A 23,339-nucleotide genomic window follows, 5' to 3' on the forward strand; every position below is an offset into this window, starting at 1 on the left:
ATGAGGTGTTAAAGCAATCTGCATTATTGTGCTCTCTGTGCCCGAACGTCTCTGAATCTTGGGCTAAACAGATCCCACCTCAATGTCCATAAACACTGACATTTTCTACACTCTACTGCTTGTAAGAATTCTGTCTGTCAGACTTAAGGTTAGCAACAAATAATTATGCTGAAGTTTGGGTTAATTAATGTATGAGTTGAGTCCATTTGAAATTTAAATTTGGCAGCAATGCACGTCACCTGTCCTTTTTTCCCTTGTTGCCCAAGTTGACTTCATGAAAACCCCACCAGAGAGGAAATTTCTAAAAAATGGCAGAATTTTCCTTTAAAAATTATCATCAAAGTGATAATTTTTTCCTAGTCTAGTCCTGGGGTAAGTGCTATTACTTTTGGGCTCCATAAAGGGATAAATACAGTTTTCATAGTCAGCTGACACCAAATTCATATTTGTTTATAACAAATTAATTTGCTTAGTTCATAGAAATAGGCTGGGTCAGACATAAAAGCCTAAAGTCCTAGAAGAACTAATGTCACATTTCACTGCTGTGCAGGAAATTCCTACGTACATACATAGCTACCTAGAATGCCCACTTGGCATATGGCGTGAACCAGGGGGGGCTTAGGAACGCAGGCGAATGCGTCCAAATTCCTGGGCGTTGGTTACTGTGAGAGGCTTAGTTCCTAAAACCCTAGTGGGTGTGAAAACTGAGCTTGACACCTCCAGAGAGACTGACTTAAATGTCCATGGAGAGGCGCTCCCCATTCCATTGGTTATTAAAGTCTCCGATCATTTAAGACAATTCATATATACAATTCTAATAAAAGATGTCTAAGTTGTCATCAAAATTTCATTTGACTGCAGTTGTGAAATAAACCAACCTTTTGGCATTAGGCAAGCAGGCTTGAGTTCCAGCTCTGCCGCTTCCGAGAAGCATGGTGAGCCTCATTGGCTGTCTGTGTCTCTGCTTCCTCACCTATGGACTGGGATCGATAATCTTCCATAGGGCTGTCCATAAGCTTCCATAGGCTGATGGCACATCACTCTCTCTAGCACAGTAGGACTTCAATGAATTATAGCTGCTTCGTAATTATTTTATTTATATTCCTAACGTGTTAAAGGTACTAACTTGCTGATGATCAGTTATTCAAACAGTTGGGAATTAATTGCTCCCAGGATGCCAGTCCATATTGGTAACATGAGAGAGGTCAGTTCTATTTTTTTCCTTTTGTACAGAAAATAAATACTACTTAAGTAGCTTCCGCCTAGTGCAAGAAGCATGGGAGAAGTAGAAGAATCCACTTTGTGATTAATAAAGTGTAAAGAGGCCGGTGGGAAATGCTTCTGCATGCCTAAACAAAATGCTACGCTCTGAATAGGTAAGTTCTGTTTTAAATGCTCAATGAAGAGAACAGAGTTGGCTCTTCCAATCAACACCAACTCAATCCGGAAATAAGAGTGTGGGTGTAAGAAGCTTTGAGATGTGAATGGGTTATTGATTTGAGAGAGAAGGGGCTAAAATCTGTAGCAATATTATTGAGCTGATACCATAAAAGTGGAAAAACTTAAGCCTCAATGTAACAAAAATAATTACAGGGAAAAAAAAAAAAGCATGGCCACGTTTAGGTAAATTTAACCCATTTCACGAAGAGAAGAGATGGTTTCTTGTGTGTGCTGGATATGGGATAAATATGTGAATGTCCTTTTTAATATAGTAGGGAAATTAAAAAAAAACCAAGATATTCCACAACAGAAAACGGAGAATAAAATGCCATTAAACAAATATAAAATGGTACACTTTGTGATCCAAAATTGGCATCTTTCACTTGTATAATTCACCTGTGCAGCTTCTAAGTACACACATATTCTGGGAGACATTTGGGTGCTGAAAGGGGATATTTCTAGACTGCAATATTTGCAGGGAGGGGAGTTATAAAACTCATATTTTCCCCCACTACACTGTTATATCAAAGAGATTAAGAGTTTATGTCAGTGAATGAATGACAAAAGGGAAGAATACTTTATATACACAGAGGCACACACACAGGTGTACATGCATGCTACCCCTGGAAGCCCCAAGGAAAGAGATGTCACAGGGTGTGATATTATATCTTGCTTGAGAGCAGGGGAATTGACCACTGGAAAGACTTAAAAAAGAAGCAATATTTAAGTTAAACTGTAGGGAATTGTAAGAGTTCAAAAAGGGGAGATAGAGTAAGGAGTATATATCAAACTGACTGAAATTGTCTTGTACACTCAATGCTTGCTTTTCCTCACTTCTCGTTCTTAGTTAAATCCAGTTGCAATCTCTCAATTCTTATCCCATTTGACTCACTCGCAACATTGAGTCTAGGTGCCTGCCCACTTCATCCTCTCTGGCTTCCCTAATACGACATTTTCTTGTGTTTCTTCCTTTCATCTAACCTTTCATCTCTATTGCAGGCTCATTTTCCACTGACCCTTAAAAAACAGGCTTTCTCAAATAGATGTTCTTACTTTTGTGCTTGCTTTTGTCCCTTCATTTTTGACTCTTTTTTTTTTTAACTTCTCTATAGGCTATATCCTCCATTCCTACACCATCAGCTGAAATAGCTATATGATCGTCTCCCAAACCTGTACCTTTAGTACAGAATTATCTCTTGAAACACATTTCTATATCTACTTCTATTGGACATTGCCACGTGGATAAGCCAAATGCATTACATTTCTAATTAAATTCTTTATCTGCCTTTCCCAAAATATTACTTGTCCTATGTGAAGGACATCCATCTCTCCTGTAATCTCTATAATCTCCTATATCTGAAAGAAACTTGAAATTGATCACACAATGGTTCCTTTCCCTCACTTTTCCTAGTTCACATTTCTATCATTCATCAACTACCCTTGCAGACCCCTGTAAGCTCCTGTTTTTGTTTTGTTTGTTTTTTCCTTTTTCTTTTCTATCTCCACCAAGGTGACTCTAATTGTTTCTCCTCTCTGTTACTGCAGAAGGTATTTTGATTAGTCCTGGCAAGGTCGGCAGGGTCACAAGAAGCTTCCATGCCGCTGTGCTAACGGGTTTGCATTTCGTCATGAGGACAATGGGGATCCTTGAAAGAGCTAAAAGCGGACTTTTAAATAATCAGATCTGCCATTTTGGCACATCAGTCTGGCTGAAAGATAGGAAGAGTATTAGAACGGATACAAATTAAGAGGGTGGCAGATTCCGTACTGCTCTAATATCAAGTTGGCTCGGCAAGACTAGATCTTGTTGGAGCTGTAGGTGTTTCTCCCCTGACCCCGAGCCTTCGACTCCGTGTCCTGCATCGCAGGATACTTTCTGGGTGCCTCTGGATACCTGTGGCTTCTCGCAAATCACCATGTTGGCTCAAGCCTTCGGGGCTTTTTACTGTCTGGTGTCCTGCCTATAACACAGCTCATCTATTCCCCTGCTTATCTGGCTCATTGTTTTGTCACTTAAATGCTGAATCATGTCCCCATTTAGGGTCACCTCCCTCGGAATGCTTCCACGGTGTCCAGCTTGGGGTTGTTCCTCCCTGGGCAGCGCTCACTGGCGTTTCTCTGTTAGAGTACTTACCCCACGGGTCCGTGATTGTCTGTTGCGTTGTCTGACTCTTCCAGTCCCCCGTGAAGCCAGGAAGTGTAATTTGTCACAATATGCCCGGACTAGGATGGCAATGGGCATTTAGTAAACATTTATTGAGTTTTTAAATGTGGACAAAGCTATGAGAATGGTAATTTGTTAGACGTGCTACTGGGGAATGTTGAATATGTTCTGAAGGACAGGGGAAGGTGATATTTGAAATGACAAATTCTGAACTACCAGACAAATAAAAGGCAAGAATTGGGGATGGGGTTTCAGGAAAAAAACTAAAACTAGAGTAAAGCAGCTCTGCAAATAAACCATTAATGTAAAGGGGCCCCCTCCCACCCATACCCCAATTCTGAAGCAATAAAATATCAATTCAAAGTGCCCGCTGAAAATTTTCATAAGGGCTGGAAATGAAGGAGAGACTGGATTCAATTTTTGTGCCATCACTATGGCTTTGGAACTGGAATTAAGAAGCTGTTGAGGTTTTCTACTTGGCTTAGATGGGAAAGATAAAATGAGATGACATCATGAAAGCTCTTCCATGCTAGGCTGGAGTGGTTCTAAGTCTTAGGCTCCCAGGGCAAGCACTGAATAATTACGAATCCAGGGTGACAAAATGGGAGCGTAGAAAACAAGTCTGACCGTGTGTGTAACACTGAATGCGTTACAGAGAGACTAAACGTGGCTGAATATTAGGGGGACATTTAAGTATTTTGTTAAAGGTAATAAAGCTTAAATGAGAGGGGTGGCAGTGAAACTACGCAGAAGAAAAATGCAGCCTCCATGAGAAAAATCTGGAGTAGCCTTGAGAGTGGATAAGACAGAAGCAAGATACACATTTGCAAACAGAAATTTTAATGAAATAGAATGGTTAAATACTGATCACAAAAGCAGAAAATATTTCATGGAGGCAGATACTTTATTTCTTTGAGAAATAGCTCCTGGGTTTAGAGTATTTGTATTATTCCTCTACAGAGAATACCAATTCATACGCTACTTTTAATAAAGAGAGGTTTTTCATTTGAACAGAGACATAATCTTATACTTCAGGTACCCAGAGAAACCCTGGGGTATCCTGCAGTGCAGGTCAAGGGCATGGAGCCGAAGGCACAGTGGGAGAAGCACAGTCAGCTTCCATGAGAAATGGTCTTGCAGAGCCGGCTGGTTGGCTGGGTATTAGACACCTTTAACTGCACTCCTTGATCCACGCTTCTGACCATAAAAATTTTTTTTCTTTTAAGGAAAAAAAAACACTAAACTGCATTCCATACAGACAACACCCTTTTTGGAAAAACAATTCAAGAAAACTGTACTTAAAAAAAAAAAAAAAAAGAAAACTGCACTTGCAAATATTGAGAAATAGATTCTGATGACATTTTCTATCAATTCTTCCCCTCTCAATTCTTCATTGCTAAAATAAACATATGAAAACTTAACACCTTTCCATATTACTAGTTTTCTACATTCACAAAGTGAAGCCAGAAACATAAATTAATATTATTTTCTGTGTTTTGATAGAATTAATAACAAGTTAATACCATGGTGACAACACAAAATATTGTCACTTGGTTTGTAATACTCATTTGTAATTTGTTTTGTAATACTTATTATATAGACCTCTATAAGGTCATATCAATATTGAAAAGCACAAAGTGGTCACATAAAATAATGCTTTTAATTATAATTAAAGTTGAGTAAAATCTCATACCTGAGTGGAATATTACTTATGTATTGGTCATTCTCTATTGACCTTGAGGACAGGTCCTTATTTGTCGAGGTACCTTCAGGCTTAATGGAATGCTTGGCATATCATAAATAATCACAAATATTTTTTGAATAAATGACATTTAAAAAATATAGCACTTACATAGAACCTACTATGAACCAAGCACCTACTCAAAGTGATTCACAACATAAATTCATTTAATTCTCATTAGAAAAACCTGATTTCATGAAGAGAATTAAGATACGCAAAGGTTATATAATTTGCCGCAAACCATACAGATTCTTCTAGAAGATGGTAGAGTCAGGCATGAAACTCAAGGAGAGCCCTGTCAGAATCTGTGTTCTTAATACTGCTTTGTGAAAAATGCTGTCTTTAAATTAAATAGATGTACATATATAAATATATGTATTAACTATATTTTATAACAGCATTGAACTTAGAAGAAGACCAGGGTTCAAACACATATTAGATTTACTCAGTTTGTGGCTTTGGACAAGTTCATTAACCTAATGAGTTAATTTCCTTATAGGTAAAATCAAAAGAAAAGCTGGTACCTCACAAGGCTATTGTAAGCTTTAAAGAAAATAATTTATGTGAAAATACTAGACTATAGTCGGCACCCGGGTTATGCTATTTGGTGTGCCGAGAAACACGGTACTATTTTCTTCTTTTCTGCCTTCAAAAGGGTACATATTTGCATATTACACATCATATAGATCTTAGCAAAAATGAGATCAAATTCTGTATTTGGTAAAACATTGTTTCCCGTAGCTCTTAAAACTAGAATTAATTTATTAAACCATTTTCTGGACAGTCAGATAAGCTTCAGACTCAATAGATTGTTTTTTAGAAAAAAAAAGAATATTTTTTTTTATCAGAAACCATTATGGTTTAAACATCTACAATCAACAGTGGAAAAAATATATATTTCTTCTATTTGGGATATTAGGTTATAAATATTAAAAATAAAATTAGACCCACAATAGAACATATGGCATTTATGTTCCAAGACTCTCCGACATAACCCGACTCTACCAAACCCGACGGGAACCGCCTCGGTCAGTGGTTCCCAACCATGGCTGCAGATTACAATCACGTTAAAGAACCCATCACAATGTAAACCCCCTCATCAGATAATCTGATTTAATTGGTTTGAGATAGGGTCTGGGCATCCTTTTTTTTTTTGCAAGTTCTCCCATTGATTCTAATTTGCAGCCTGAGTTGAGAACACTGGTTTAGGTTATCATTGAACACATCACCAGTCTCTTATTTCCATTTCATTTTTACTCTAATAAAAACCAGCAGTAGATAATATTTTCATTCATGTCAACATTGAAAGAATCTGAGAAGTTCACTAAGAATAGAGTTTTCTTTGACTTCGAGCATCATGAAACAAAACAACTCTAAGATTATTTATATGTTCTTATGAATAACTTATAATAAGGATTTCATGTTTACCATATTGGGTATGTCGGTATGGTCAATAAATAACCTTAGAGTACTTTACAAGGATTGACTATTATTCTTGTGGCTATAGTTTCTGAAATTAACTGTAGATTAGAGGCATGGAACCAAAGCAAACCCCGACCAATGGATGTTTTGACTTATGTTAAAATACTGAGTAGAAATGAGTGCCCACTGAGAATACTGACTTCAACTGCAAAGCTGTTTTGCAAAGCTAATCACCTTAGACCCTCTCATAATGCCAGCATAGAAAACCAGCAGTTCTGACCTTTTAAAGCTGGGTTCCAACTGGACACAGACTAGGCTACCAACATGCTATTACAAATGATACTTTATAAATCCCACAACACTAAAGCCATTCCTACAACACTAAAACCACTAAAATCCCACAACACTAAAACCATTCCTACCATTGTCTCTAATGGTAAGTGAAGGTTGCCCAAATATATGGACCATTTGTTTTTCTATTACCATTTAAGATACACTCAAACTTAGACACTCTGCTTTCTAAAGATTAGCTTCAGAAACTACGTGGCCACACTTTGGTTTATTTTGAACATTTCACTTTCCATCACCCAATAATGCAACAAATAACCTCGAATAGATGATTTGGTTCAGGTTAACTACGGCAGTCAGGGTCTCCTGAAGATCGGCGATGGAACCCTGCCTTCTAGTTTGCAAGTACTATGTAATATTAGGTTAAAGCTTTCAGACGGAAATTTTCTTAGTTCTGCAAAATATAGCCTGAATAATGGGTTAAAAAGCTAACTGGATAGTTAATTTTTGACTTTGACTGGATTTCCTTGGACCACAAGGAAAATGAATGTTTCGGGAAGATAGAACTAATATGTTAGAGCTTTTCTTGAAGTCTTTCACCCGGCCTTGGAAAGAGCATCATGAAAGAAAGAGTACCCTTTTGGAAACTATGCACACAACATATTTTTCCTAATAGGTGTGAAGAATGGCTGCTATGCATAAATGATTGTTGAAAATAATTCTCTGTAAAACATGACTTAACAAGTAACTCCATTGACCACTGGGCTCATTACCAATATCGAGAACAACCAAGACACAGCATGTAGACGCCGGTATCATCTGTTTGTTAGTTAATAAACATCTCTTAGAAAAAATCCACAGCATTCAGCCCCTCATTGGGTAATTTTTCAGACTCAGGAAGCTGAAGAATGAAACTTTTAAGGGAAATTGATATTAACAGCAGAGTAAAACTCACACACAATCAGAGGACTCTTCAACATGACACCCTGAGTTTCAGCACCTTCCCAGGACAACTAGTTTTGCTTTAATCAAGGGTAAGGAGAGGCGACTGAGACTAAGCCGACCCTAATCAGACCCTCAAACATCGCAATCAAACTGCAGTTTTGTAATCAAAACCCAAGGTACCTAATGCATCTCCACCATACCCCGGAACATCCTAGAGCTTGGAATAAATCCCTCTCATTCCAAGACCCTCCTTACCTGGATTATTTTCTCTGAGTTGCTCTCCATGGTGGCTGGGTAGAAGCCAAGGGCGTTCGCAGGTGGTGGCTCCAGAGGCTCAGGAACTCAGGCTCCAGCGGGCATCTCCTGAGCTGGAGACGGCCGGCCGCCGCTGGGTGCGGTGCGGACGGTGCGTGAGCACCTCTCCGACCCAGGAAGGTCCGAGAGCGGCGCGGCGCAGCCCACCCAGAGCCTGGGGGGCTGGCCGTCCTAGTGGAGAGAAAACTACGCGTTAGTCCGGAGCGCTCTCTGTCTCGTCCCTCTCCTGATTTCCTGACACTTTAATTCTGCTTTAAGTGAGAGCTTACCCCTAACCCCAGCTTGTATTATAGGCTAAGAGGCAAACTGCCTTATCCCCGTGCTTGATTCCAACCTCCCCAAAGTCCAGGAGGCTCACCTTCCCGGCGCCTTCCCTTCCAGCAGTGAGCTGGACGCAAACTTCTGCCTACTTAAGTCTTCTCCTGCCCGCTCCCCCGCCCTACCCGGCCCGCCTCCACGTCCCCCTCCACCCCCCCGTGGAAGCAGAGGAGGTGGCAGCGGAATTGATGAGCGCCAGCCCCCCCTGTCCCCGAACCCTCCCGCCCCCGTCAGCCCGCTCCTGTCCCCGGAAAGGGAGGGGGAGCAGGAGAGCTCCAAGCGCCTCCGCAACAGCCCCCTGCCCCCCTGGTCCGCGAGTGGGGCTGGGCCCGCCGCCGCTCCCGGCGAGGGGCTCACCCCACGAGCCCCCCGGAGTGAAAGGCGGCGTAAACACGAAGAGCCTGAGAGGGACCCGAGTTAGACCTTGAGGAGGGGGCAACAGTCTGGGCTGGGGGACGGAGGTAGCATTTGGGGAGCCTTGTCCCCCTCCCCCAGAGGATGCCAATTCCGCAGGGGCGAGTTTCCAAAAGAACCCACCCCTGGAGACCGTGCCACCCCAGCTCCTTCAGCCACTGCTCAGGGGACAGCACCACCTGGGAGCCTGCGGAGAGAGGGTCCCTAGTGGGCGAGGTGGTGAAAGTGAGACGGAGGTGGGTGGGGAGACGGTGGGCTAGGCACTGGGGTCCTGAGAGGAAGCCGGGGAAGGAGCTGGGGTAAGGAGAGAGGCAGTGGGGGTCCGGAAAGTGCGGGCAGAGCGTTCAGACTGGGGCAGCTGTGCAGAGCTGAAAGCGCAGGCTGGATTAGAGGAAAAGCGCCCTTCATACGGGGGGCTGCTGGTGGGCACAGTGGCTTACCCGGAGTGAGGAAGTGAGAAAGACTGGGGTCTCGAGTGCCTCTCTCCCCCAACCCCCAGCCACTCCCAAAGCCTCTGATGCCAGGAGGAGCCTAGGACAACCCGATTCCAGGCTGGGCACTACTCCGGCTGGCGGGAGCGCTCTGAGAGGTGGGCAAGTTGGTTCCAAGGACGCACAGCCCTCAGCATCATTTTGCCCAACGCTGGATAGAGCAAGGAAGCCGTGGATACTGTTTTTTTTTTTTTTTTTTTTCTCCTAACTCTGTTCAAGGGACTCTGGGCTAAGAAAGCAACATCCCGCCTTGTCCCGGGACATCGAAGTGGCCGTGGACCGTCCAGGTTACTAACATTACCGCACTCAGCAAAAGAACTAACGGCAACAGCAACTAAATAGGACGGAAGAAAGCCAGACAGCAACACAGCACACTTTCCGGGACAGTCCGAGTTGCTCCCAAGCACTCAGGCGTCAGCGGTACCCTGTGAATGGGACTGCAACCTGCGCCCATCTGTTCTCTCATCCCTTCCCTGGAGAGATTACACTGTAGGCAAAAGGTGCGTGTGTTTCTGTCCTAATTTGAACTCCCATTTCCCACCCTCCGGGGGGGCTTCGGGCACCCCAAATTCATTTGACTGGGGGTTTTCAGGGGGAAGAGAGAGTCCAGGGACAGATTTATTAGGGGTTCATTGGGGTAAGGCAGACCTTATTAGGGGTTTTGTTTTTCCAGGCTCCTTCTCCCCTTCATAACCCACCCCCCTTCGCGCTGCCACCTCCAGTCTGGTGACCCAGAGGGCTGTGTGTGACTCACCGTGCATTCAAACCCTACAGCACCACCCCAGTGCAGGGGACTATCCCACAGTCCCTTCATTCTGAGGACCTAACTGGGAATGATGTATTTACCAGTAAAAAATATGACTAGGAAAGGTAGCTGGACCACTGGGAGAGGAATCTTGCAAAGGAACACACACACACACACACACACACACACACACACACACAATAATACAAACAAGACCTGTACAAGAAATCTGAATTCTGGACGTAGATATGAATATTCCCTCTGTGCTTTGACTTTTTCCTGGGTTCAATAGCCCCCCGCTAACCATTTGGGGCTGACCAGCCGACACCTACCTGACCATGCCCTCCTTTGACACGTCTCTTACATAACATTCACTACCCTCTGCCAGTGCAAACAAGCAGAAAATTATTAAAGTTGTCTGAGTATCCCTTATGGTCAACTTCTGGGGGCCAAGCACTGAGCATTTCCCTATTGTAGCCCAAATCGTGGCAACAACATTGAATCAGTAAGAGTTTCTGCTAAGCGGAGGGTGTTGCGGTCCTCAGCATAGTGTTATCAAGCAAGCACAGGGAGATTCTTCTGTTGTAGGCTTATCCTCGGGCATCCATTATCACCGACTGGCAACTGGTATTCTGAGCAGGATGGTGCTTGGTTCTATAAAGCTACCAAAGGTGTCTAAGACCCTTAACTGTAACTTAGAGAGACAAAACAGAAGTCTAAGAATTAGTGAGAAAATGGCATGAGTGTTTTATAAAATAAGTCCAACTGTGTGTGGTATAAGCATAAGGGACCCAGATGAATTCAGGTGCTAATTGTAATTAGAGACAATATTGGAGGAAAATAAGAGAGTTCTCTGTAGGTAAATTTCAGGGAAGATGAAATAGGAGAAGTGGGATCAAAGATGAGGCTCTCTGGCCTCTCAAGAGGATAAAATTGACCGTCGGACACAGACATTTATTGAGTGCCAAAGGGGGTTGCACCTGTTAGAAGCACTTGGCGTTTACAGAGATTTAACTCTATTGCTGTCTGAACACTGTCAAAATATTTTCTAAAGTAGATACAGTGCTGTAGACCCTTGGAGGGTGGGTGTTAACCTGGGGATGGTCTGATAAGGGGACTCGGCAGTGTTTTTAGAAATACCGTGAGGCCGTTATAGAGTTCTGAAACCAATTTAGGAGGCACAAGCTACATTTAAAAAATGAAGTAGAATAGAAAATACAGAGTTCATCTCCTGTGACAGGTGTGAGCAAGAAACTTGTGTCTGTGTGTGTGTACTGAGATACAAAGTAAAGTATATTTCTTTTTCTCACAATCAAAATTATCTTAAGATACTTGTTTATAATAAGCCACACTTCAAATGGAATATCTTATATTTGCAAATAAGCCTTCAAATAAGATTAGTTAATCAAAAGGGCATTCAAGAAATAAGCATCTTAAAATGTGATAAACATTTCTGAAGTTTTCTCTGATTGCCTGTGACTTTTAAATTCTCTGTCTTTACGAGACTTTGCCCCTTTCCTTCTGTCCCCTTTCCTCTTTTTTAAAAAAAGATAGAGAGCTGAGTGACCTCTCAACCTTGTGTCTTCAGAACAAGGTTTCTCTTCCGCAAAACCAGGATTCTGGCTGTATCACTTTAATGCCATTTATGGTTTTAGACTCCACTGACTTTTCCATAAAATCATGAAATTTTTGAATTGCTGTGAGTGAAAGGAAGATTGCCTTTTATTAAAAACTAACTCTACTAAAGCTTGTTCTTGTTAAATATGATTATGTAAGGGAAGGTCACATTTTGGAGGGACTGAGAAAAGTCATGCATATAAAAATGTATGCATTTTGTTATATTTGGAAGAAAAATCACTTATCAGGATAGCTGCATTTGAGTTTATTCTTTTTTGAAAAGAAATTTAGAGAAGATTTCTGGCCTCTCTCAGGAACCCAATTCCTAGTTTAACACCCCAAACAACAAATTTTTCCTTACCTTGAAATACAACCCAGTCCCTCAACACACAATTCACTGCATATTCAATATTACCTTATGTCATGACACACTGGCCTATCTACCCATGGGGGAACCCCCAAAATACGATATGTAGCCCTTACCCTCAAGGAACCCACAATCTATTTGAGGATGTCTGTTTCTTCCTCTTTTAAGTTTCCTTCCAAATAGACAACAGCTGGTAATTATCCTTTATATAATTACCCTTCACAGCTTTATAGACCTCATCATGACAGAGAGAAGAATAATTCACCTTAATGAAAAACAAATATTTTCTTTTTAAAACAATTTGAACTTCCACCTGATAGATCAAGCTCTCTCTCGGGTAGGGTAGTCTCCGGCTTTGATTTTCTGTGTCTTTTCCGGAAATAGGAGACAATGCACTTGTGTCTCTTCCCTCTTCATCTTTCAAAGGGTATAGCAGAGTTGTGTTGCTCTGCAGACACAGTTGAGTCTCCTGGCAGAGAAAAAACAAATTTCACTTAAACTAGGAAGTGTCTTTCCAGATTGTAGTTACACAAACTTTACCTGGGTTAACTGTTAACTTTATGAATGACTAGCTCCCATTAGGAGGAGATGGTGGGGACATACACCATTAAGTGGCAGTAGAAACTTCTTGCCCCATGTCTGCTAAAGTTGGGAAATATCCAGCTATTTCCTAGTTTCTAGTGAGAATTCTGCAGAGAAATTCAGAATCCAGGAGGAAAACTGCAGAGGCAAATGATGCATGCATTTATTTATTAATTCATTTGATAAATAATGAATACTTGAGTTCAAAATGTTTATGTTCTTATGGGAGGATGGAGCTATATAATCAACAAAATAAAAAGTAAGTTGTTGATTCCAGATACTGACAATACTAGGAAGATCAGAGGCAGAGCACCAACAGGCAGGCACGGGTACCTTGAGCTGCGATGTGAGCAAGACGGAGCTGGCCACGTTGAGCTCCCCGGTAAAATCCTCATACGGTGTCGCTTCAGTCCTTGTTAAATGAAAATAAGTAACACTAGGATCTGGAATATATTCTTTTTGTGATTGTGTGTGTGTGTATACATGTAAATGACTCTCTGTAATTTAATTGTATTTAATTTGTGATCAGGAACCTGGCAAACGGGAAGTATTTGACTTGCCCTAAGTGGGACAGGGAGCAGTAATTTTTGGTATTTTGGGGCTGGTCCGTATGAAGTTAAATTAGGAGCAAACCCTAACATGGTGCTAGATTTTTGGCCTGGATTGTCTCTGGATATGTTGACAGAGTGCTAAAATGCAAGAGAATATACAACTTCCCTCAAAACTAAAGCAAAATTTACCTTTAATATCTATGATTCTTGGTTTTATATTTTCTGATGAAAAATCAATAGCTTTATTGAATTTGCTTTAATGAACACCAATCACCTGCTGTATGCTAAGCTCTCAGTGCATTCTCATTTTAACTCTGGGAAGTGCATATGATTATTATTCTCATTTGTAGAGAGACGCAGATACTGATATTTAATGGTTTGACCATGGAGCCTGGATTCTAACATAGGCAGTCTAATATGTTAGACTGGCTTATATATGCATTTGACTGGCTTAATATATATTTGACTGGCCTTAATTCAGTAACTGTTCAGCACAGATATAGATATATATTTTAAATATATATATATATATTTTATATATTTGTAAGATCATCTTAATAGGCAATTCTGTACAGAGTCACATATTTTTAAATGACAGAATTTTTTTTTCCCAAAAAATAATGTTTCAGCCAACTCCAAACTGAACACCTAGCCATCTGAATTAGAGTAGATTTTTGCCTTCTAGGCACAGGATATAGTCCTGTGACCCCTCTAATAGAGGGGTCAGACCATTTAAACAATTAATAATAATTCAAAGATCTGTAGCAGAAGTATGTTCCACTGCCCTGGGAGCTCAGAAAAGAGGGGATTAATTCTGCCTGGGAAGAGATTTGTTTTTACTAGTTATCGTCACCCTGAAATCTAATACTCTGGCTCTAACAGACTCTGATGTGGGTGGGTGACTGTTGCAAACACAAAGCCTATACATGCCCCCAGAAATAGAGTTTTCCTTTCTTTAAGTTTAAATAAGAGGTGACATTTTAAATTACATGGTAAACATACATAAATAAAATCATGTTACAATAGAATATATTGTCCAGACAACTTTTCTTTGGATATTGTATTTAGACATTTACAACAGATTCTTTCCAGTTCGTAGCTTAAGCAAAAATGTTATTTTGATGATAATTTGCATGACTGGGCACTTAAAGGATAGAAAAAAATGGAATCAGCATAAAACACTGAGAAGAGGTATTCTTAAAGCAAAATAAAAATACAGACATAGTGGACCCTGTTGCTAAAATTGAGACTTTAAATGTATGAAAATATTTTGATAAAATTTGGAATTTGCTGTCCACTTGCATCTATCCTGGCTGGCCGGAGGAGATGGAGAAAGAGAACAGAGGCATTAGTTCCTAAGGGAGAGAGTTTATAAGGGAAACAGGACTCCTTTGCATCAGGTGGGTCTCTCCAATATCCTAAAATACTGTGATTTTAAATGATGGGAGAATGGGCCCCTGGTAGGCATCTATAAATACTTCCGAAATTGTTTTTAATCAAGTATATTACTCAGAGAGGAAGATGATGACAAGGGAACACACATGTTTCAAAGGTGGAAACTGAAAAGAGAAAGGCGTTTTTTAATATAAAGAGAAGGCACCATGAGGAAGAACCGGGATTCAAAGAGAGAGAGGACCATGAGATGTCAGGTGCTTCATCTCTGGGGTGATTCTTAAACTACCCTTGTCACTGAGGCTATCTTTTGTAAAAATTGACTACAGAGTACCAAACTGATTACTATATACATATATATTGGTGGGGGGAGTGAAAATCACATCTTCAGAACCTTATTAAACCTCTGTCACTTGAGCATCACCATTTACCGGGCTTGTCTTTTCTACTTCAAAGGAGGGCAGCATTTTTCCATGTCCTCTTTATTCCTGTTCTATTTAAAGGATGCTTTCTCTCTGTTATTGTTTCTTTCTGCTCATATTTTGCTTTGTTTTTTAACCCTTTTCTGATATTCTTTTTTTCCATAACTCAAAGTTTCTCCTACGTATTGAAGTGTGCCTTCCTCTAAGAAAGAATATCAGTTTTTATTTTCATTACTCAGTGATCAGCCAGCTAGATTCTTAGCTACTTGAAAACAGCTCTATACTATTACTTATTTTTATACTATCATTTAAAAATAAATATTTTTATGTTTCTAATGAGGCTGTGTTGAGCTCTTAAAAAAAATGGACAAACGTCACCCACTGTTTTATGCAGAATGGCAGAATTATGAGATTTAGGGTAGTGATTCTCAAATTTTAAGGTGGCACAGATCACCTGGGGATCTTGTTAAAATGCAGATTCTGATTTATCACATGGGGTGGGGCCTGAGATTCTGAATTTCTAACAAGCTTCCCTGCCCACATGCTGGTTTATGGATTATCCTTTAAGTAATAAGCTTTAGAAACATTCCCTTCAAATATGCACGTCATTTTATGAACTTCACTCCTTCAAAACTTAGAAATATTTTTATGCTATAAAATACATTACTGCAGGACCATGGAGAATAGAACTAATTCTGGTTTTCTTGATCTTAAAAATATTTTAGCAACTATCTGTAGTAGAAGTACTGAGGTCAATGTTCTGGGAGAGGGGTGTTTTTGCTGAAGACATGACTCTTGTGTAGGAGGAAGCTGGGAAAGAAATTTACTCTTGGGAGATATTATGGACATCAGTCATTTTTCCTTGGGAGGATATTTGGTTTTAAAGCAGCTAGTCTTCCTTGGAGGCAGAAGGGAGTGTTGGTGGTGGAGATGTTTGGAATCAATGACAGTGGTAACAGAGGTAGAGGAAGTCATAATGGTCATAGTGGGAGTGCTGGTGTTGCGCTAGTGCCACAGTGCTTGAGATGCGGGTGAAAGTGTTAGTGAAGGTGCTGGTATCGGCTGCAGTAAATAAAAGAGCAGCAAAGCTTGGTTTTCAATTCAGGTTCAAGTCGTTTAATATCTCTGTGTACTTTTGCAAACTAATGTCTCTGAATCTCAGTTTTCTCACTTAAAAAATGGCAATAATAAAATACTTAACTGTGAGTATGCTTTAGGGATTAATTGAAATAAACACATGAAGCCTTTAGCAAAGTGTAAGGTATATAATCTATTTTCAATAAATGCATGGATTAGTTTTTGGTGAAATTGACCGATTCCACAGTCATTCTTTCTTTTTTTTTTTTTTAACGTGAACCATTTTCAAAGTCTTTATTGAATTTGTTACACTATTGCTTCTGGTAGCAGTGTTTTATGTTTTTTGGCTTTTTTGGCCAAAAAAGACCCCACGAGGCAAGTGGGATCTTAGGTCCCTGACCAGGGATCAAGCCTGCATCCCCTGCATGGGAAGGCGAGGTCTTAACCACTGGGTCATCAGGGAAGTCCTCACATTCATTTTTAATCTGTAACTGTCCAAGTAGGTTGAATTATGACTTCTTTCTTTTTATTTAGTTTATGTTTTCTTTCTGTCACATATTCATTTGCTCACAGTAAGAAGTCACTAGATTGGACATTGAACTTTGGATGATAAATGAATAAAGGCAGTTCAGGTATTTTCTATTTAATAATATTTTTCTATACTTTTAGCCCTTAAGAAATTGACACTTCTAAAATATAATAATATATTTCTACCCTGAAAATTCAACAGTCCCATACACTGGGAAGTCAGAGCCAGTATCCTTGTAAATGGATGTAGATTATTTTCCATATATCTTTATTATTTAGCCCAGGACCCCTCACTATCATATTCCTCCTACCATCAGGTGAATGCTCAAGAAACTCAAGTTTAATATTGGCTGTCAACATACAAAAATTCCCTCCTTACAAACTTTATGTGACTCGATTAAAAAATCGAAACTTGTTCAGGCATTCAAAATCTTCCCAAGTTGTACCTTTGTAGCCAATTACTGTCCAGTTCTCATCTTATCCTGACATGCTTTGCCCAAACTAGGCTATTCATTTGTAGTAATAGCTCCCATGTATTAGGTACACATTGTGTGCCTGTCACTGTGTTTAGCATTTTACATGTACTATCTTATTTGATTTTCATTTCAACCCTACAGGGAACATATTATTATCCTTATTTTACAGATAATTAAAGCTTAGAGCATCTATGTAATTTTATCACTATCACAAAATGAATAAATATTCCAACTCTAGTATTTAGATACAAAGGTCACCCTTTCCAGGACTGCATGCTGCTTCCTTAAATCTCTCTTGTTCCCCCACTTCTCTGCCTTTGTTCATGGTGAGTTTCCATGAAACTCATTTCTTTTTTATTATTAAAAAAATAACCCTAAAACTCTTTCAAGGCTTCACTCAAACAGTACTGCCTCAAGACTACCTAGATTTGAATTCCAGTTATGTGACTTTAGGATTTAGGCAACTTACTTTCACTATCTGTGCTTCAGTTCCTCAGCTGAAAAATGGGAACAATCATCATTCTATTTGTATCTTCATGTTTATGAGGATTAAACATACGTATACCCTTATACTATATCACACATGCACAATTTTTATCTGTAGCTATGAAGGTCAGTTCTCACATAAAACACTTTATAAGTGTTTGTTATAAAAGCAGAAGTTATCTTAGAGATCATCTGGGAAAATCCTTCTAATTGGAAAAATGATGAATCCGAAACTTAGGGTTTGTAACCCTATCCTGTGCAACATTGCTACTGGCACAGTCAACTCTAGAATTCAGCATTTTTACTCCCCTTGCCAGAGTGTTTCTATACATCTTTACACTGTAATACTCTGTCCTGAAAAACTGTTCTTAATCTGCCTCTGAACTCCATTGTACTCTGTTCCTCTGTGATGAGGAACATTGCACGGGAGCGATTCAGGTAAATTTCTAATCCTCCCAACTCAGTTGTGACATCGTTGGGTGCAAGGGAGACTTTCCCATTCATCTTTGTTCCCCACTCAACATGACTGCTCAGTGGCCACATTGCATTTCATGAGTTATTTGAAATCTGCTATTATAATGATTGGAACTGGTTATTCATTTGCTAGAAATGGAAATCCAGGTGCTTTCACATCAATCTTCTGTACTGAGGGATGGGTGCAGTTTCACAGATGAGAAAACTGAGGTTCAAAGGCTCAGAGAATAAGAAACTGGAAGGTTAATTGGATTGGAGCTCTAAAACAAACCCAAAGGAAAATCATTTGCTCTTTGGGTAGCCACATCTTTGTTGCCTTCCTTTCTTGCAGATAAAAGAAAATTGTTGGTCTATTATTTGCTTTTAATTTCTGTGCCATGTTGATTTTTCTCATATTTTTCAGTCTCCTACTTGTTTTCTTTATTAAATTGAGTTTTTTCAGGAACTTGAAATACACATTTTTTTTTCTGTTTTCAAAAGCAATAAATGTTTGTTGGAGAATATATAGAAGATTAAAAAGGAAGAAATAAACCACCTGTAACTTGACCAGTCAGAGATAAGCAACATTAACATTCTGGTTCCTTTTCCCCAGTAGTTTTTCCATGTTAGAAATATTAGTTGTATCTGCTAATCTTTCTTTTATTTTCAATGGCATTTAAATTGAGACTGTAATTCTCTTTGCAACTTACCTCCTCCAGTCATTATCTAGGATCTGATGAGGAGGAGTGGTTTATAAACTTATGTGACTTTTTATTTTTCCTGTGATATACCATAGGTTGTCATTAATTATCTATTTTATACACAGTAGTGTATATATTTATAGGACATATATTAAGTTAACCTTAAAAATGCATTCCACTTTACATTAGGTACAGACAAATACTGTTTGATTCCACTTATATGAGATACCTAGAATAGTCAAATTCATAGAGTCAGAAAGCACACTGGTAGATGACAGCGGCCCTGGAAGGTGGGTGGGGGAATGGGGAGGAGGAATGGAGACTTAGTGTTTAATGGGGATAGAGTTTCAGTTTAGGAAGGTGAAAAATTCGGGAGATGGATGATGGCAAGAGTTGCACAGTGTGAATGTACTTAGTGCCACTGAATTGTACAGTTAAATATGGTTGAAATAGCATGCTTTATAGTATGTGACTTTTACCACAATAAAAAATAAAACATTAAAAAAAGAAAACAGATGTGAAATAAACTATTTCAAACCCAGGGTGTTGTAGTTAGGAGAGAATATGTTATGTTCAAAGTATGGATGACCTGGTTTTCATGCATTGGGATAACTGTTTCCAGGTTTTGCCCAGTCGAGAATGAATGTGCTTCCAGTCTCTGCTATGGCAGCACGATTAACATCAGCCACCATTATAGTGGCTCCTGTGTAGAAACAACATTGTCAGTGTAGCTAGGAGAGTCTGTTCTCTAGGGTAATAGGCACAAAACATTTAGAACAAAGCACATTGAAATTTTTAGCATTTGCATGAACTGCTATAGGTATTGTATTAATCAGAATTAGCGCAGTAAAAGAAAGTCTCTGCTACTACTTTAGGTCTATGCCTTCAAGAGCTGTACAGAGGAGATTCATGCTCTTTACGTTTTGTATAATTCTGTATACCTTTCTTTTTTTTCTGATTTTTCTTTTTTATGTGGACCATTTTGTAAAAGTCTGTATTGAATTTGTTACAATATTGCTTCTGTTTATGTTTCATTTTGCTTTTTTTTTTACCACAAGGCATGTGGGATCTTATCTCCCTGACCAGGGATTGAACCCACACCCCCTGCACTGGAACCTGGAGACTTAACCACTAGGGGGAAGCCTTCTTCCCTTAATTAGGGAAGCCTCCTTGGTTAACTTTCTAATATAAGTAAACATGAACTCCCCTAGCAGTTTCCATGATGAACAGAGGCGAGCCATGCAGAGCTTGGATAAGGAGAGGACATTCTGTTAGACAAGAATATTGATGTTAGGTGGATCTGAAGGTTCTGCCTAGCGCCTGCTGAGTAGGCCTGAAAGTTGTATCAGTAGGAATTAGGTGTGGCTGCGAGAATCCCCGCTTGCCAATGCAGGAGACATAAGAGACATGGGTTCGATCCCTGGGTCAGCAAGATCCCTTGGAGGAGGCCATGGCAACCCACTCTAGTATTCTTGCCTGGAGAATCCCATGGACAGAGGAACCCGGGGGGCTACAGTCCATGGGGTCGCACAGAGTCAGACATAACTGAAGCGACTTATAACGCATGCACAAGAATCCCACATAACTCTGGATTAATATTATTAAAGTTTGTTGAGATGGGCAATAAGAAGAGCTCCTTCTGCCAAGTCACCAGGGATCTGGGTTTGTTTGGACTCATTGCTCTTCCATTCCTATGGTGGGGCTCATGTCCTCATGAGCTAAAACACAATTCCGATGACTGCAACCACATTTCCAGCAGCAGGATCCAGGAAGTAAAAGAAAAAAGCACCAAAGGGCGTGTGCCAACTTTCTTTTAAGGAAAGTTCACAGAAGCTGCCATGTAACCTTGTACTTATAGCTCACTGGGCACAGCTGAGTCATATGGCCACAAGCAACATATGAGTCTGGAAAACTCATATGGGAAAATCCATCTGTTATTCTAGTCCACTATATGCTAAAAATGATATCAGTATAAAAGAAGGAGAGAATGGATCCTAGGGGAAGTTTTGATTTCTTTTAGAGAAGTTATTATAAGAACTGTAGTGAATATTATTAATAACTCACTCTCTATCTAATTGTATTTCAGCTAACTGTTTAATACAATTCAATGGCCCGTGGGCCAAATCCAGCTTGCCCTCTGTTTTTGTCAATAAAGTTATATGGGAGCACAATCATGCTCATTCATTTGTGTATTTTGTGTGGCCGCTTGCACACTACAAAAACAATTGGGTAGGTGAAACAGAGACCTAAAATATTTACTATCTTGCCTTTTACCTAAAAAATTTGCCAAGTTCCATTCTAGACTCTAGAGTATAGCTTCACAAATTCTGAATGAACTCATTCTTTTTTTGTGGTTATTGTCTTTAGTTAAAAGAAGTCTTTTACTTTTGTATTATTTAGGTCCATCCATAAATAAGATATACTACTATTTAGTGTATTATCACTTAATGAGAGAGAGGGAAAAAGGATAGGGAGTGGGACTTAGGATTTAGCAGTATAGTTTTATTTCCTAAAAAAAAAAAAAAAAGTAAACTGTGATAAAATATTGTTGCTGTTCAGTCACCAAGTCTTGTCTGATTCTTCACAACCCCATGGACTGCAGCACGCCAGGCTTCCCTGTCTCTCACCATCTCTCTGAGTTTGCTCAAGAATTTTAACACCTGTCAAATATAGGTGGTAGGTATATGGAAGGCTGTTAATTTTTTTGGTATTTCTTTGGTATGATTAAAATATTCTATTATTAAATACTTAAGGTTTTAAAAAATTTCAGCCTACTGCCCCATTTAAAAATATATCTATTGTAATCAAATTTTGGTGCCAATCCAATTTGGATGTCCCCTTACAAGAGTGGTGTGTTGAGTAGACTGACGCTTGTTGGAGTGTGGCATTTTTGTGACCGAAGCTCCAGAATCATATCAGCAGTTCCAGAGACTCTGTACATCATCTATAAAAACGTGTCTGCCTTTGCTTGCGTACTCCACAAATAGCACTTGCATCCCAAAACAGAGAGGAAGACAAATGTCTCTTAGAAAAGGAATGTCCTGTCTTGGTATTGATACATTCTGAGATGAGAGCGTTTGAAGTAATACGGGTTCTGCATTTCTTCGTTGGCGTAACATCTAGATCACTTACTCATAGTAGGAGAAATTATTTAGGAAGACCAAACATCACGCTATAGACTCTTTTAATATTTATGTTTTTGTTTTTTAAAAGAGGGGTACTTTTAATCTATAAGTATGTGGATATTAAAGCAAAAAATAACGAGCCTCTAAATTATTTAAGATTTGCCCCTTCAGAGGCAATAGGCTAAGTCTCATTGTTTCTTTGGGAGAGCCTTCCTGTGCTAAAGAGGTGATACTGCCATGATTTAAGTAGGTAGAGAAATTTAAACTGCTGCTGCAAATATTGTATCCAGTCAGCTTTTAACATACATACATACTCATAAAAAAGCTGCTTATCTGCCAAAATTGGATAGCTCTACCAAATTCAAATTTAATTAACTGGAAAAGAGAGTTAAATTTTAATAAATAATTAGGGTGGTTATTAAGCACCAGATGCACTTAAAATGTGCTGTGTACATGTAATAGCACTACAAGTGGCTCCCAGGTTTGGTTCCCTCGTTATTTCAAGTCATTACCTTTTGAGGAAAAAAAAACACAAAAAACTAAAGTGATGGGTAATTTTCAGAGAGAAAGAAAAATTTATAAAACAAAAACCTTTGAGTTAATGAGACAGTATGTACATTTTGTATCAACTTGGAAGAATCAAGCACTTACCATATATAAGGTAGGATATGCTATATTAAGGATATAAAAATGGGTAAAATATGGCATCTTCTTTCAAAGAACTCACAGTCTAGCGGTGAAAAGGGAAGTAAAAAATTAAGTGTCATACAAATATAAGTGTTTGAATAGGGGTGTGTACTAAATGATTTTAGAGTACAAAGGAGAACAATTCATCCTGACAAAGAAGCATGAAAAAGACACACACGTACAGGTAATAGGAACCACACAGGGGGGACATAAAGGGAGCATCTCATGCAGGGCAAAGAGCAGCAGGCAAGCCATGCACACCTGGCTCCAGTGCGTATCTCGTTTGCAGAAATGTGACTTGCTTCATGTTGCTGGAGTAAAGGTCATGGGAAGTAAATGACAGGAGGTGAAAATACAAAGGTGGTTAGGGACAGATTGTCATTGAAAGCTTCTAAGGAGAGGTTAAGTATAGTCAGATCTACGTCTTAGGGAATCACTTGTCTTCAGTGGAAGGGGGAAGGGACAGGAGGGATGAAGACTGGTTAGAAGAATGTCCAGTGGTTTTAGTAGGAGATGGGGATGATGTGGCTAATTTTGATCATTAGCAGAGACAACTGAAAGGAGGGGATAAAGAAAAGCAATCTTGCAGAGG

The 23,339-nt window shown here is 39.6% G+C and overlaps 1 protein-coding gene across 1 annotated transcript in view; it reads right to left on the reverse strand.

The window, feature by feature from the left end:
- CALCR (calcitonin receptor) overlaps positions 1–8,730 on the reverse strand; it is a 111,371-nt gene extending 102,641 nt beyond the window's left edge. The window contains exons 1-2 of the mRNA XM_019959686.2: positions 8,674–8,730; positions 8,256–8,486 (exon numbers count right to left, since the gene is read on the reverse strand). Of these exons, the coding sequence (XP_019815245.1) occupies positions 8,256–8,285 (30 nt within the window). The 5' untranslated portion in view covers positions 8,286–8,486; positions 8,674–8,730. The remainder of the gene's footprint in view (positions 1–8,255; positions 8,487–8,673) is intronic.
- Between the last annotated feature and the right edge of the window lie 14,609 nt (positions 8,731–23,339).

This window comes from Bos indicus, chromosome 4 (assembly GCF_029378745.1).
Source record: "Bos indicus isolate NIAB-ARS_2022 breed Sahiwal x Tharparkar chromosome 4, NIAB-ARS_B.indTharparkar_mat_pri_1.0, whole genome shotgun sequence".
Taxonomy (NCBI): domain Eukaryota; kingdom Metazoa; phylum Chordata; class Mammalia; order Artiodactyla; family Bovidae; genus Bos; species Bos indicus.